The sequence below is a fragment of the Anguilla anguilla genome, chromosome 13, assembly GCF_013347855.1.
Source record: "Anguilla anguilla isolate fAngAng1 chromosome 13, fAngAng1.pri, whole genome shotgun sequence".
NCBI lineage: Eukaryota > Metazoa > Chordata > Actinopteri > Anguilliformes > Anguillidae > Anguilla > Anguilla anguilla.
Genome location: NC_049213.1, coordinates 28,860,618 through 28,875,342, shown reverse-complemented (window position 1 = coordinate 28,875,342; position 14,725 = coordinate 28,860,618). Strand labels below are relative to the sequence as shown.

Sequence of the window (14,725 nt, the reverse complement as noted above, 5' to 3'; positions counted from 1 at the left end):
CCGCGTGTGCTGCCTTGCGACAAAGAATCAGTCCAAATCGACAGACTCCCTCAACCTCACTCCTTGTGCCTGCCGGGCATCGTGGTCCTGTGCAAAATGTGGCACATATGGCCTGGCATAATGCCCCTAACCCCACCTCCACCCCAGAGAACGTGCTCTGAATATTTACATGGAGCTGGGTGGGCAAGCTGCTTCTGTGGGATCCACTGTGGTTCTGATTTAAATTGTGCTCCAGGGATTATCCCTTGGCTATGGCTGAGCTTGCTAAAGGGCCTGGTTAAATCTTATGATATGTCACAGGGACAGTGGAGTGCTCTCCTTCCTCTCCCTGGCTCAGAGACATTTTGTGTCCGGGGAGGCCTCTCCCTCTGCAGCGCTCTGCAGTATTTTGCCTGTGGCCGGTGCCGGTGCCCTTTCCTTAAATGGGCTGCATAAAGACTGTATAGCCGGACGCTGAGAACATCGAAAACTGTGCCAAAATACCTTGTGGCTCTCCCTCTGTGCGAAAATGCTGTGGCGTGTGGCGTTTTCAGCTCAGGCGGCACGGGGAACAAAACGTACCGCGCTGCCGTGCTGTTGCTTTGTCTGAGTGGCTGACAGCTCAGCAGTGAGTCAGCGCTCTGTGCAGCAGCTGTGGGCTGGAGCTAGCGCGAGAGCTTAAATTGGGCCTAACCGTCTCTCCTCTCCCTATGAAAACAGGTCTGTCGGCTAAGCCCAGGAAACAGTGCCCCGTTTCCTAAAGCTCTGCCGTGGCAGTGGGTCGTGCTGCTGGCAGGCTGGCCGGACCCCCACTGGGGTGCCCGAGGGTACCAGTTGGTGCCTGATCTGTGCTCTTGCAGACAGTGGCCACACAGTCACCCAAGAATCCAAAGACTGAACTGACTATACTTCCAAAGAGAAAATCTCCTGCCAGTCCTGCAAACTTCATTTTCATAATCAGAGAGGATCAGCTCAAATCTGGTATCCGGCACATTTCTGGAAGGGCAAGTGGTGAACAGTGCCCTGAAGCGTGACCGTTAAATTCTGTTTGCAGATCTGTAGTCCATGGGTGTATTCAGCCTGCTTAGTTAGAACAACAGATAACCACTGAGGCTTTAGAACACACTAAAAAGTCAATACGGGGTGTGCCTAAAAGCAAAAGGAGCAAATATGCGAACATAAAGCAGACCACAGTTTAGTAGTGGCACCCAAGCTTAAGGTACCTACCTGGGTTACTATTGTACACTACAGAAATAAAACAGTGAAGTGTGCTAAAGAAGGGGAAATGCGATTTTTTGCCTGTAAAGCCAGCCCAATCATTCTTTTAGTCTGCTCATATCACCAGCTTTACTTTCTCTGATCAAAGCCTCAAAAGCTCATAGCTTAAATAAAAAATAAATTCTGGTATGCAGGTAACAGGAAGGGGATATAGCTGCATGATGTAGTATGAAAGCTCAATGCACAGTGTAATATGTGATCTGATTTTGTATATTTGAAACGATAAGGATAGTTAGGAATATAAACCAGAGGCTATGGGACCCTGTTATCTGATTAGATACACCTTAGGAGAGAACTGAGAGAGGCAAAATGACTAAATGTTGCTGCATGTACACAGAGTCGGTACAAAATGTTTTCCTTGCTGTCAAAGGTAAAGATTTCCAAATGAAATAACTCCATTTGTCTGTGCCTTTATTGTCACTTGTTTGACATGTGTTTTTCTTCTAAATGCAGTTTGGATCTTGAAATGTACTGTGATTTTCCACTGACAGCCATACGCCTCTACAGTGGTAAACAGTGATGCCCTGGTTGGACAGAGATAAGGAGAAGCAACAATATAGCATTCACTATAACATTCCGATGCACATTGCTGTTGTTACTGTCCGGCTGCTCTGAGTTATGTGGTAGGTAGTGATGACATGAATTCCAAGTGGATTACTTCACTAAATTGGTGGGGCCCTCTGTTGCTTGTGCTGAACCGTGCCGGTTTTTCAGAGAGATTTAACCATAACTCCTCAGCATCCCCCAGCGATCCATCTTGATCCTGCAAGATAAATACAGGGGAAACATGACGCTATAACTCTGACTGCCCGGCAATGGGATCAGATGCGTCGTGAAGAATCCTCACACCATCCGTCTTCTTAAAGCTTTTAAATTATGTCACTTCCTTTGTTATCTGAAGGAGAAAAGAAATGGAGACCCAACCTGCCCTGGTGGTTACCGTGCCTAAGTAAGCCCAGGCACACTCCCGTAGTATCCCTAAGTGTATGAATAACTAGCAGCCGCCCCATCGAACGGACAGGCCACAGTTTTGAGCCACAAGGATCTGGTGCAGCCATGCTGAGGGACGGTGAATGATTTGAATCCACTGATTTTCCATTTTCCAGCATTAGGCTCCATGATGCAAGTGAGCATTGTGTCAGATGAGTAGAGGGAGTCCCAGGGGTATGTGCAAGGGGAATATTGCAAGATGTGCTGTGCGCGCACGCGTGTGTGTGCGTGTGAGGCAGGCTCAGAGTGGTGTGTTTGTGTGTGAGTGTGTGTGTATGTGTGTGTGTGTGTCTGTACGTGTGTCTCTCTGTGTGTGAGTGTGCGTGTGTGTGATGAAAAGGCTACAGGAGATGCTACATATCCTTGTCCCTCTCTAGCTGCAGGCTGAAATGGCGGCAGCTGCTGCACACACACAGTGCACTGCCCCCAGAAGAAACAACAACACTTGGTGCAGTGGTAATTCATCATTCGAGTGACATACGGCTGTAGCAAAGGCTGCTTGAAGGACTTTAAAATGATCCCTTTCATTTCCCAGACCACGTTTGCTGCTCCATGCAGAAATCAGACATCTTCTAATAGTGCACCTTCTTTTTGCAAAAAATTGAAAGAAAAAAGACTGTGTTCAGCGTCTATGTGTGTCCTTTTCCTCTGTTCCTCTGTGCCGATATGTTTGGGAAAGTTTCATTTTATTCTTTTGGTGCTAACTTTACTTTGGAGGAAATAATCTCTGTTCTTAACAGCACCGTGCTTTGAACAAAGGTGGCATTGTTACACTACTCACAGCGGGTCATGAATGCAGGCTCGATAACTCTGCCATCTTAACTGCGCTTTCCTGTATCGGCACTTCGAAACCAAGGTATGTGTTTCCAGCCTGTCGCCAGCCTTTTTTATATTCTTACATTCATGCCACTGAATGTTATGAACCAAAATGTTTCCTGTTGCTAAGTCTTTTACAGGATGTGGCCTGATATCCTGAAAATTGTCTCAGACTCAAGGTGTTAATCTGTGATTTCTTGTAGAATATTTGCTACCGCTCTCTGTTCTTTAACTACCCCTTATATTACAGTTTTTAATGATAGAATTTAGCCTGTTTCTATTAGCTGACGCGACACGAGACTCTGAAAAACCTGCTCTTATAAATGTTTACAACATGTGGCTGCTGTCTGAGAGGTGTGGCTCGGTCATTAACCACACAGCGACATAGCTAACATGGCAAACACAGCCCCATCCAGTGACCTCACTGCACCCCAGCTGTGTCCATGGCAACACTGAATGTGTATCAGTCACACTGCAGGGTGGTGCAGTGTCATTTAGGAGGGAAGTCAGGGCAGACTGCTTCCCTTTTTTTAGCTTCACCTCTTTGATAATCCTTAGCACCAGCTGTTAACTTAACCAGGATAAAGGCTTCAGCAAGAGAAAATTACAGACTGTTTGAAGAAGAATGCGTGTTGCACAATGTGAAAATAATGTGTATGACAGCGGCTAAGTTGTTTCAGGCTCATAAAAATGACAAAAATGCAAAATTGAGTCTCAAAAAGCACTTGGCAACCCACCACGTACGAGCGAGTCTGCTCCAAAATGATAAACTTTTTGGCTTCAGTGCTCTTACTGTAAACAAGTAGACGTAAAGCATTACTGACAGACACACTTGATCCTCCCTTACCTTGCTCTTTATGCTCTATCCTGTGGTTATGTGGAAACTTGGAAAAGCAGTCTAATGTCAGATTAGTCTAATGAGGGCTGTGCATTGATGTGCTCAACATCTTTTGAAATTCCCATACGTGAAAATGATCCCTCTCTGTGAGTTCTGGAATTAGCCGAGCTCGACTCAGCTGCATGACAGAGCTGGTAATTTGTGACTCCCACGGATTTTGGCCACACCGCTGCGGATTGGATTGATATGTGGAAAGTCATGCGCAGCACCAACCATTGCACTTTCAGACGTGGATTTGAGTCCGTTGACATTTTACTGCAGGCATTTTACAAGTGAAATGACCAGGTAATGTCCAGGAGAGTTACTGCAGGAAGTGGACAAATAGGAAGTGGAGACTTGGGAGGTAGCCAGGAAGTGGACAGGTGAATCTTGGCCAGGTACTAAAAACAGATTAACTTTACGAACACATCACAGTTACAGGCTATACATATCCCAATTTTGTATTTGGGGATACTGCCAAGGATCACAAGGTGAGGGCAAGGACACAGTGTAATCTGTAACCTGCCAATCATTCCATAAATTCTCAGCTCCTACCTTGGTTTAACCAGGCATGTTGTTTCACTGAATGTACTGTCCCAGGGTTGCTCCGGGTGGGCGGAGCCAGTTGTGGAGATTCTCGCAGCAGGATTTGTGGAATCCTGCTGTCTGACTTTGCTGGCAGTGAGAGAGAGAGAGAGAGGGCGCAGCTTTTTCCTGGCTCAGAGGGGAGGGAGAGAGGGAGGGAACTAAATACTGTTCTGCAGTATTTATAGTGAAAACAAAACTTATAACAATTGTGGTAACTGGTGTTGGGCAACACCAGGATGGGCGTGTCAGACTCAATCAGCATTATGGTAGTATGCGATCCTAAATTTAGCTATATTTACAAATGTCTGGAATGTTGAAAATTTGAATGAAGTGTATAATAAATATTGGGCTAAAACATTTTACTTCATACAGATGAAAGTATTAAGTGAGTATCCAGTTGGTCACCACAAATAAAATGTGTTGTGTGGCATCAAATTATGTGGCATGCCCTCTCCTGTGGCAGCATATTTGGCACATCTGTAGTAAAGTAAAGTCTGTAGTAGTCTCCAGCTGGGAGCTGCCTGTTCCATTCTCACCCCTGGCCTCCTCACAGCAGCCCATCATGTTGTGTGCTTCAGCACCCAGAACAGAGCAGTGACTGAAGGTGACTGATCAGCAAGGCAGCCCATTCACAGAAACTCCTAAGTCTTTTGGTTGGCTGAGCAATGAGTGCATTTGAGTCATACCATTCAGTGGGTTAAATAGGCACTAGGAGAGTTTTTTTTCCCAGTTCTTGTATTTTTATTTTTTATTCTTTTTTATCTATGTCATGTCTTGAACCAGGGGGGAACATTCTTTAATACGATTACCTCCTCCAGGTGGCAATGGTTGTGATTATTTTATATGTGGCGCATAGTCATTCAAGTGCAACATTTCGATGCAGTTTCCCGTCACCCCTGTTCACTCTTTTCTGTTTGGGGCAAATAGCATATAGGTAGCTTAACAGTTGAGTTTTTGGACAGTGTCCCCCAGCCAGAACCTGGCTGTTAAACAGGATTGTGTGTTTAGACATAATGCTATAAAAAAATTTTCACTGAAAAAAATGCCGGTTAGTTAACACGTTTGTTCGCGTTGTCAGATCCGACTGTAATTTTGCTTGGTGGCTGTTTTATTGGTGTGTCCTGTAACACCATCAGAGCATAACGGAAGGAGGCATTTCTGTGTTCGCTGACGGTGTTGTTTGCTGAAAGTGCGCAGAGCGTGGTATAAAGGCTGGTTAAGCTGGGCACTGTGATAAAATTGTTCATTCACCAGGCGAATGAACAATATCCAGGGTGACTCACTTTGCTTACATTTTTCCAATTCATTTATACAGATAGGTACGTACCGAAGCGATTCTGGTTAAATAGCTTTGCTCTGGGGTACAGTGGCTGTGCTCTCCATGTAAGTTATAAGGCCTCATCCTGAGTCACTGAGTTATTCAAACTCAGTAGCTTCTCCCAGTGCTTCTATTGTGTCACAGGCATGCAGGGTGACATTCTTCTAGAAACCCTGTCAACAGTAAGGAACTGAAGACCCCGTACAGTTGAGTCGCTGGAGGGGTCCTCCTGTCAGAATATGATGACTTACCCTGGAGGGGTGGTGGTGGGGGGGGGGGGGGGGGGGGGGGGCACCAGCCTGGGCTTCCTATGCAAGTAAAGCTGTGATTAGTTCAGTCAGTGTGTGTTTACCTGCATGTCTGTGGCATGTGGCTGGAGGGAGAGATGGGAATATGGTGGTTTGTGTGGCTAATCTCTCCCAACTGCAACACTGTGACAAAATGTCACTCAGCTTATCTCTGAACTTATTTTACCTGTGTGTAACTAAACTTACCTGAGAATGTCAAGGAACTGACTTAAGATTGTTGCTGATTGCACCTGTGTGATCCGAGAATATCACTTTATTTGGTGAGTGAGCCTGAACCTGCCTGCGTATGTTACGTATTTCACTGGAGTGTGCCCTGAGGTTGTCATTGAAGTCTGCTGAAAATGCCATTCAGTTCACCTGTGTGAGTGACCTCACCTGAGAATGTTGTTTATTCATCTGTGACTGATCCTTCCTGAGAATGTCACATTATCCTCCCGAGAGGGACTAAACTGACACCTGGATGTCACTCATCTCAACTTAGAATGCCACTGAATTCATCTGTAAACATCTTGTTTCCTTTGAGTTTGACTGAACTCACCTGGGAATGTCACACGCTTCATCCAAGTGTGACTGCACCCCACCAGGAATGCAAATTATTACACGTGACTGAACTCACCTGAGATTGCCACTTAATTACACCTATATGTGCCTGAACTCGTCTGAGGATGTCACTTAATTATACCTGAATGTGGCTGAACTCACCTGAGATTGTCACTTCATTTGCCCGGTTTGGCGTGAGCTCACGCCGGCGAGTCTGAGAACCTGACGGCAGCGGGATCAAAGGTGGCAGGCTGGGGGAAATGGAACACACAGTGAGGGCTGGTGGAAGAAAATGAATCATAGTGTAGCTTTTTTTTTCCCCTTTCCCAGTGATGTCATAATCTGTCAGAGTAAGCGGGCTCCGGGTGACATGCGACGGGCCTGGCTATTGTTCTTGGTGGTGGCACCAGAGGCTGTCAGGCTGCTCCTCTGTCTCTCTGTGGAGTATGCTCTGAAAGGACCTGACAGCAAAGGAGTATCTCTTCTCTCGCTGGCTCTCTAACTCGTCTCCCCCACGGTTCCAACCTTTTGTTCCTCCCGCTTCCTCTTCCTGTCCGTCTGCCTCCAGCCCTTTTCCTTCGGACTGTGCCTCCTGTTTCCCTCTGCTATACTCCTCAGACTGCCACACCTCCCCTTGGCTCCTCTCCTCCATCCCCGCCCTTCCACCCTTTGGAGAATCTGTGCTTGGTCTGCTGTTCAATCACTTGTTTCAGAAAGTTGCTTCAGCAGTTCTGCTGTTGGGCCAATGGCCTCTTACTGTATGGCATCAGTTATTTGGGATCTGCATTTGGGTTGATAGCTTCAGTGCTTAGTAATATGGGTATGTTAGAGACCAATGTTCTCATTTTAGGCAGATTGTACTGCATCTACAACCCTGCTTTACAGCAGCATAAAGCAAATGCACTGCAAGTGGCATATCTACAGTGCTGATCAAAGTTCAAGTAATGATAACAAGATCCACAAAAAAAAAAAATTGGGGGCAACTGCGAAGTAGCATGGATTAACAGTGGGAATATCATATATATGGTGTCTCTCTGCAGGATGCTGTGCCCTTGCATATTAATTCTCAGCACAGGCCAAGATGAAAGTGTGGGACAGGTGACAGGTGGCCAAAGCCAGCTGATGGCCCCTGCTAGTCTGAGATGGCAAAGGTGACCTTAGTGGCTAGGTGCAGGTCCCAATGCAGGCAGGGTAAAACAAAGGCTTGCAGCTCACAGAATGGGAAGCTACGGTATACAAATGAGTATTCTACACTGTAGGGCAACACTGACACTGTCTTCACTGTCTTTCCTTACCCTGTCACGCCCTCTTCCTTTCCATGTTATCCTCCCTTTATTTCCTCTTGTGTACCTTTTTATCTTTCCTCTGTGTTTTTCTATGTCTTCTCTGCTACTTCCTTTTTTCCCCCTGCCCCACCCCTCTCTCATTATCTCTCTCTCTCTCTCTCTTCTGACAACCCTGTCACTCTCGTGGCATTGGAGAAAAAGTGTTCAGAGCTGTTACCATGGAAACTGAATCTGCTGTGAGCCTCTCTCTCTTTCTCTCTGGCCTCTTCACACAGATGAAAGCAGGCGTTCTGTGTATGGAGAGAGAGAGAGAGAGAGGCTCACAGCAGAGAGAGAGGGGGGTTGGGGTTGGGATGTACAGGGGTAGGGGTGTAGGGGTGGGGGGGACCATAGAACAAGGTGAAAGGTGAAAATGGCAGTGCTTTTCCATGGTAACAGTAAAAAAGATCATAAGACAGCAGACCATTACAGCTGAACCCTGCTGGTCTTCATCCTGTGAGGCTTTAGCCTCACAGTTAGGCTTGTAGTACCACCGGCTGCCTTGCTGGAGGGGCAGGCAATATGGTCCGAGGAACATGATGCTTCTCTTCTGTGTCTAAAAGGGACAGGTAGGGGTAGATACCTATGGTCTCTGCCTCAGTCACTGAGATGCACAGATATGCACACATGGGGGATACTGGTGCATGACAGGATGTCCACAAATGTATTCTGCACACCCCCCTTTTTCAGCCGTTGACAGTTGTGCTCATTAATTTGTCAATTAATCTGAATCTATTAAGGTTCCCTGGACAGGAGACCCTGTGAAACCCTGAGGGATTACCCTTGTTGGCGACGTGGGGTGTGCGTGGAGGAATGGGTTTACCCCATTAGAACACTGCTCCTTGCAGCACTGTAAATCATGTGGAGCCGGTGCCTAGGCCTGGATCAGTTCAGTCCTGGGGGCTGAGATTGCTTTTGAAATGATGTCAGTAAATACATAGTGCTTTGTGTGAAATGGAATAAGAGAGTACTGAAAGAATGTAGGAGTGCCAGTGGATGGCGAGAGAGGTGCATCACTGGGAAGGTTTTCAGCAGATTATCTTTGGTGTCAAGTGCCTGTGAACAACTCATAGGCTGTGTGTATGCTAACAGCTTAAATTACTCATTGCTGAAACCTGCAGTGTTGAATATATTGTGTCTGCGTGTCGCATTTTGCTTAATGCGAATGCTCTGGTGATGTTCTAGTGATAGAACTGCCCAAAATATTTCAATCTGTGTTCGAACATAGGCAACTTAAGCAAGAAAGCTATTATGCTATGACCCCCTGCATCACATGCTGTGTACTGCAGCTAAGCTTTGATATGTGAGATGGTATCAAAGATATGGATTTTGGGGCTGCTGGGTAGCTGACTTGGTAAAAGTGTCGTTTGAGTGACCATCACTGTCTCATATCGAATCTGACCCATGCCAATACCGACTGTAGCCGGCAGCCCTGTTGACTTCTAAGGAATATATGGGAGGGATTCAGCTGAGCCGTGCAGTTAGATGCTCGAGCAACCCCAGGCACCCGTGGCTTGCTCTCTGGGCACGTGTATGATTGGGTTTCCTCTGCCCACACTCTGCACGTGCATAGGCATAGCTTGTGGCAGCAGTGTTTTTTTATTTAATGTACCACTTGAACAGTGGCCCCAAAGAGGGTTTGAACTACAATGGACAGTTGTTGTTTGGTAGTTTCTGCATTTCAGAGGGAGAATTGATTTAGCAGCACAACCTCAAAGCTCAGCTGAATCAGACAGCCAGAGAAAATTAGCCTCGAAGCAGGTCGGCTGCTCAAACTGCCCTTTATCCCAGAGGAAAGGAATTCATTTCTGTCAATTTGGTGTGATTGTAAGTAATAAGGGAGCAATATATTTATTTATTTTTGCCAGCAAAGGAAAGAGACCTGTTTTCATGCCACTTTAAGCACGTCTCAGAAGTCATAACCTTCAAATTGATGAGCGCTTACTTTCCTTCTGATCCGGGGGATAGTTCTCATGTTTCTTCCTCCACCCACTGTGCTGACAGGCCCTGGCCCACGACGCACGTTGATGTGATTTGTGCCATAGGGGCCGCTGGGTCCCTGAGGTCAGGGCCAGATTGGATTCTTTTAATGGAACACGCTCCTGAGCTACATGGCACTCGGGAAGAGTACCGGGGAATGCAGCGTTTGCCGGTAGTCCCTGTACAAAACGGAAGGCGTGCAGCCGCATTTGAAAGTGGTGCAGAAGCAATCGAGGCAGCCACCGTTCTCTGTGTAGCTTAAGGGGTATAAAATCCACCGAGGGCCATACAGTCTTGATACTGTGAGTCTCTTTGCTGTGGGTCAGAACGGCCTTCTGAATGCCGGTGCTGTGAATTGCGCCTGTGCTCATTGATGTGTGTGAGTGGATCGACGGCTTAAATGATTGCAGGTGCAATGAGTAATGACGTCTGCGTGCACGCCTCCATCAGCTAATATATGTTCCCCAAGATTAGAATCTGCCTCTGCTGCACCACCTCTTTCTACAGCCACTGTATTATTATAGGCTTGGGGAATCTAGGCTCTCATTCCACGATTAGAGGATAATTCCTCCCCATTGTCCATGCAGATTTTTACCATAAACAATATACCACGCTGAAAATCTTTTTTTCTGTTTTTGGGTGTTATGATATCATTGAAAACACATCAATGCTAATCTTTACTGTTGCAGAATCTAGCAGAAAAGGCAAATAGAACTAAAAAAATGAACATGGAATGCTGCCTTCAGGGAACTGAATGAGCAAATGGGATGATTTGCATGTGACCATATGGGCTGCCGTGCTAAAGTTCTGAAACTACCCTCCCACCAACGAGATATGGGTATGTCACTGAGAGGGAGGCAGGCTGCATGTCATATGATCGTGCTCTTTCACTTAAACCTTCCATGAAGAAGAAAAAATATTTCAATAAATAAATAAATAAATGAATATAAGCACACTGAGAGGCCAGCTTAGGGATGTTTATTCAAAGTATTCCTCCTCCCCAAATACACGCACATGCACACACACACACGCACGCACGCACGCACGCACGCATGCATGCACGCATGCACACACACACACACACACACACACACACATACATACAGCTGCAGTAAAATTCTTATTAACAAATTTACCAGACAAATTTGAAGCCAAAGTAAATATACTCATTATTTTATTTTCTCCTTCCCCTACCCAGTTAGCTAGCTGGCTAAAAATACCCTGTGGGCTTGATTAACACCATCAAACCTTGCTAAGTAGCTATTTGACTACATTTGTTATGATGAGCGATATACGCAGTGGTACAATCAAAAATAAAACCTAGGGTATGAAAAGTGACAGGTATGTACCTAATTAATGTCAAAAAACACATATTGCATTGTCAATCAACCCCACAAATAGAGCTCTGGGTAACAACTCTAAAACCAAGAGAATCGCAATAGGCTAAATAAATTATTAATTAATATTAATCACCTTCATTTGTTTTGCTTTAGCTCATATTGATATGAACAGTTAAACTTGCTTACAAAATGTACAAACACTCAGGGGTGTGTTGGCCTACGGGAGTCAGACATTACACAATGGCCAATGACCGTAGGTGTCTGTAATTGTCTAGATTAGATTAGATCGGATTAGATAACATTTTATTGTCTGTTGCGCACAGACATTTGCTTTGCTTCATAGATGTGAGAAACTCCATGAGTCATATGTACATAAGATGAAATGCATTTCAACATCAAGGCATCAGTGGGAAAATTTACAAATGCGCAAAAAGTAAGAAGTTAAACAGTTTGTGCTTATAATCTATTCTGTTTATACAAGTGAATCTTTCGACATTTAAAAAGACAAAATTGTTTGTATTCATTTGAACATGCTGTGACTTTATTGATTGTGGAGTGGGTCAAATTGTCAACAAATATGGAAGGCTAATTATTGTACATGTGGATAAATTGGTTTAAAGTGGCACTCTCACTGGCACCCAGAGACCCCCACAGGACCTGCTACTGGGGCTGAGTGCAACAGATGCCATGTGACATATGGTCTGATGACTGTGACCTTTCTCTGGTGTTCCCATTATCACATATCAGAAAAGAAGTCTTCTGTGAAACACTACTGCTCTTCTGATACTGTCAATAAAAGTGATGCTTCTTAAAACACACACATATGCACACACGCACACACACACAAACAAAGTCTTGCATTTTTTACACCTTTCAGCCAATTAAAAAAGTATACTTAAAGTGACCGTGATTACTGGGAATCTGGGAGAAGGTACAATGCTGTTTAAGGGCACTAGTTACCCTTTGACACATCTGCTGGGTCTGCAGTGTTGTAATGAGTTGCTTCCAGTCTGGAGGTTGACTTTATGCCTTGTCACCTTGGCTGCATGGAAACTTGATTTGTAAAAGCGTCACAGCATGTTTAGGAGTGCCAAATGTATAATAGAAGAAACATTCTTTAGAAGGCACAGGCACCTATCACCAAAAACGGTTGATTGCTTTTGCCTGAAACAAAACAACAAATGATGCTTTGAGAATGGGCCTGATTGTTTTTTTTTTGTTTGTTTGCCTGTTTCTTCTTTTTTCTTAAAATGCTTCTTTTCTTGTTCTCTTTGGGTTAGTGAGCAGTTACCATGACAACAGAGACTGGCCCAGAGTCAGAGGTTAAAAACACAGCTGAAGAGCCCCCCCAGCAGAGGGGGGCTGCCACCGGTGTGCAGGACTCTGCGGCTGACGGCAAGATGGCCAAACAGGTGGGACTGGATGATGACTCTTTCTTCATCGCAATGTGTCTTAATGCATTATAATGCATCATAGGGTAATTTCTTGTTTTAGGGGTTACAACAACACTTTCTCTCCACCAAATGACATTATATACATACATATTTCAATGTGATGAATTTTTGTGGATCATTTCAATTTATCTAATTCTATTTTATGGTATTAAATTGATGCATTGTTCCATATCCTGTATCCTATCAGATAACATGTTGTCAGAGTGAAAATACAAGAATTACAGTAGATTAGACAGAAGATCCATTTTATGAAATTTTGAAACTTCAAAGAAAGACGGATTTTTCATAGCAACTCTTGACATTCATACATATGATCTAAAGGCCATCATATCTTTTTATTGACAGAAAGGAAACTATACATTTTAATCTGCACCTTTCCTGGGCCCTGCTGAATCTGAATTTATTTTGTGTTATGTATGCCACCAAAAGAGAGATTCATGTGGCAGAAGAAGGATTTATGTGCCAAAAGAGGGATTATTGTGCCAAAAGAAGGATTTACATGAATCAGTCTGCGTTAATTTATAAATTTAAAAGCCAGACAGGCAATTTCTAACATTTCCAATGTTTGTCCCTCCATCTGCTGACCAGATGTCACTCTATTCATGTCTGTTTCTTAGCAGATGTTTCTGGGTGTAAATCAGAGTTTGCGTAGATAATTTCATTGTGCACCTGTAATTAGCATTTCCACATTCATCCAGTGAAAATTGTACATATTTGATGAGCAAAATTCATCAATGAATTTGAAATGTCTCGGCTTCTCTTATCTGGTGAAAGGATCAGGATGCAAAACTGCTGGACGACCACGGAAACATGGACGACGTTTCAGACAAGACCACGCCCAGCAAGATCCCCAAATCCCCCCAAAAAACGTCCAAACGGCCAAAGACCGTCCCTTTCAAGGTGACACTGCTGGACACCTCGGAGTATGAAGGTGGCATTGAGGTACGTCATGTGGATACTTCTTCATGAACAGCAGTGCATTTTGCCAGTGTAGGTGATACAGGCAGGAAGTTGACTTGTGCTAAGTTAGTCTAGGATATCGACCTAATAGCCTTTCAGTGTCTTTGCATTTCTTTTCTTGCAGTATGTTTTGCTGTGGTGCTGCAGTTGTGGCTGGCAGGTTTCCACTGTAAACTTTTTATGTCTTTGTTGTTCATTGGTGTTGAGCTGTGGAGTGCAGATCACGCCGATAGAAAGGGAGTGGGTTAAGGGGTTTAGGTAGTGTGGGTTTCCTGCTGTGTGCACACTTTGAGACTTGCATCTTGCCTATGCATCTGTGCCAGAACAATACATTATCTTTATGCAAACTACGATCAAGATGAATCAGATTTAAAAAAAAAATTTCTTCCCGTAGTAAGATTTATTGCATTTCTAAAGAATGTAGCATTGCATATCGAGGCCAACAGCGATTTCAAGCTGACTCCTGTTACAACCATGCAGTGAGGAGGTGGTACACGTGTTAAAATGAGTCTAGCGTTCTGCTGGGAGTGATGTCACTGGATTCTGCTGTGGTGATTATGCGCTTGGCAGCCGCTGTTCACAACCTCGCAGCCTCAGATGACAGCTTTACAGAGAAACCTTTGTGATTGGCCTTTTCCTGCTGTCACATGACATGGGAAGAGGTCTGAGAGCTGAGGAGGAAAACCAGCTCCCCTCAGGCAGATCACTCATCACAGTGCAGAGACAGTTGTTGATCTGTTCCAAGTCCCTTTAGTGTTCACCCATACAAATGCCTGTCACACTGCCTTTATTTACCTTACCCTACCTTGCTGTGCTGCACCCTGCCCCCCTCTGACTTGTGCTTCCCTCTGACCTGTTCTGCACTACCATGCACCTTCCCTGCTCTGGCCCATACTGCCCTACTATGCCCCGCCCCCTGGCCCTGCACATGGCAGAGATGATGTATTCAGGTTCCCTCTCTCTTGCTCAAAA

General features: G+C 44.9%; 1 protein-coding gene across 15 annotated transcripts in view; it reads left to right on the top strand.

The window, feature by feature from the left end:
- LOC118211066 (band 4.1-like protein 1) overlaps nucleotides 1-14,725 on the top strand; it is a 73,679-nt gene that overhangs the window by 24,872 nt on the left and 34,082 nt on the right. For all 15 annotated transcript variants that reach the window (XM_035387830.1, XM_035387829.1, XM_035387836.1 and 12 more), the window contains exons 2-3: nucleotides 12,620-12,751; nucleotides 13,568-13,735. In XM_035387830.1, coding sequence (XP_035243721.1) covers nucleotides 12,632-12,751; nucleotides 13,568-13,735 — 288 coding nt within the window. In that variant the 5' untranslated portion in view covers nucleotides 12,620-12,631. The remainder of the gene's footprint in view (nucleotides 1-12,619; nucleotides 12,752-13,567; nucleotides 13,736-14,725) is intronic.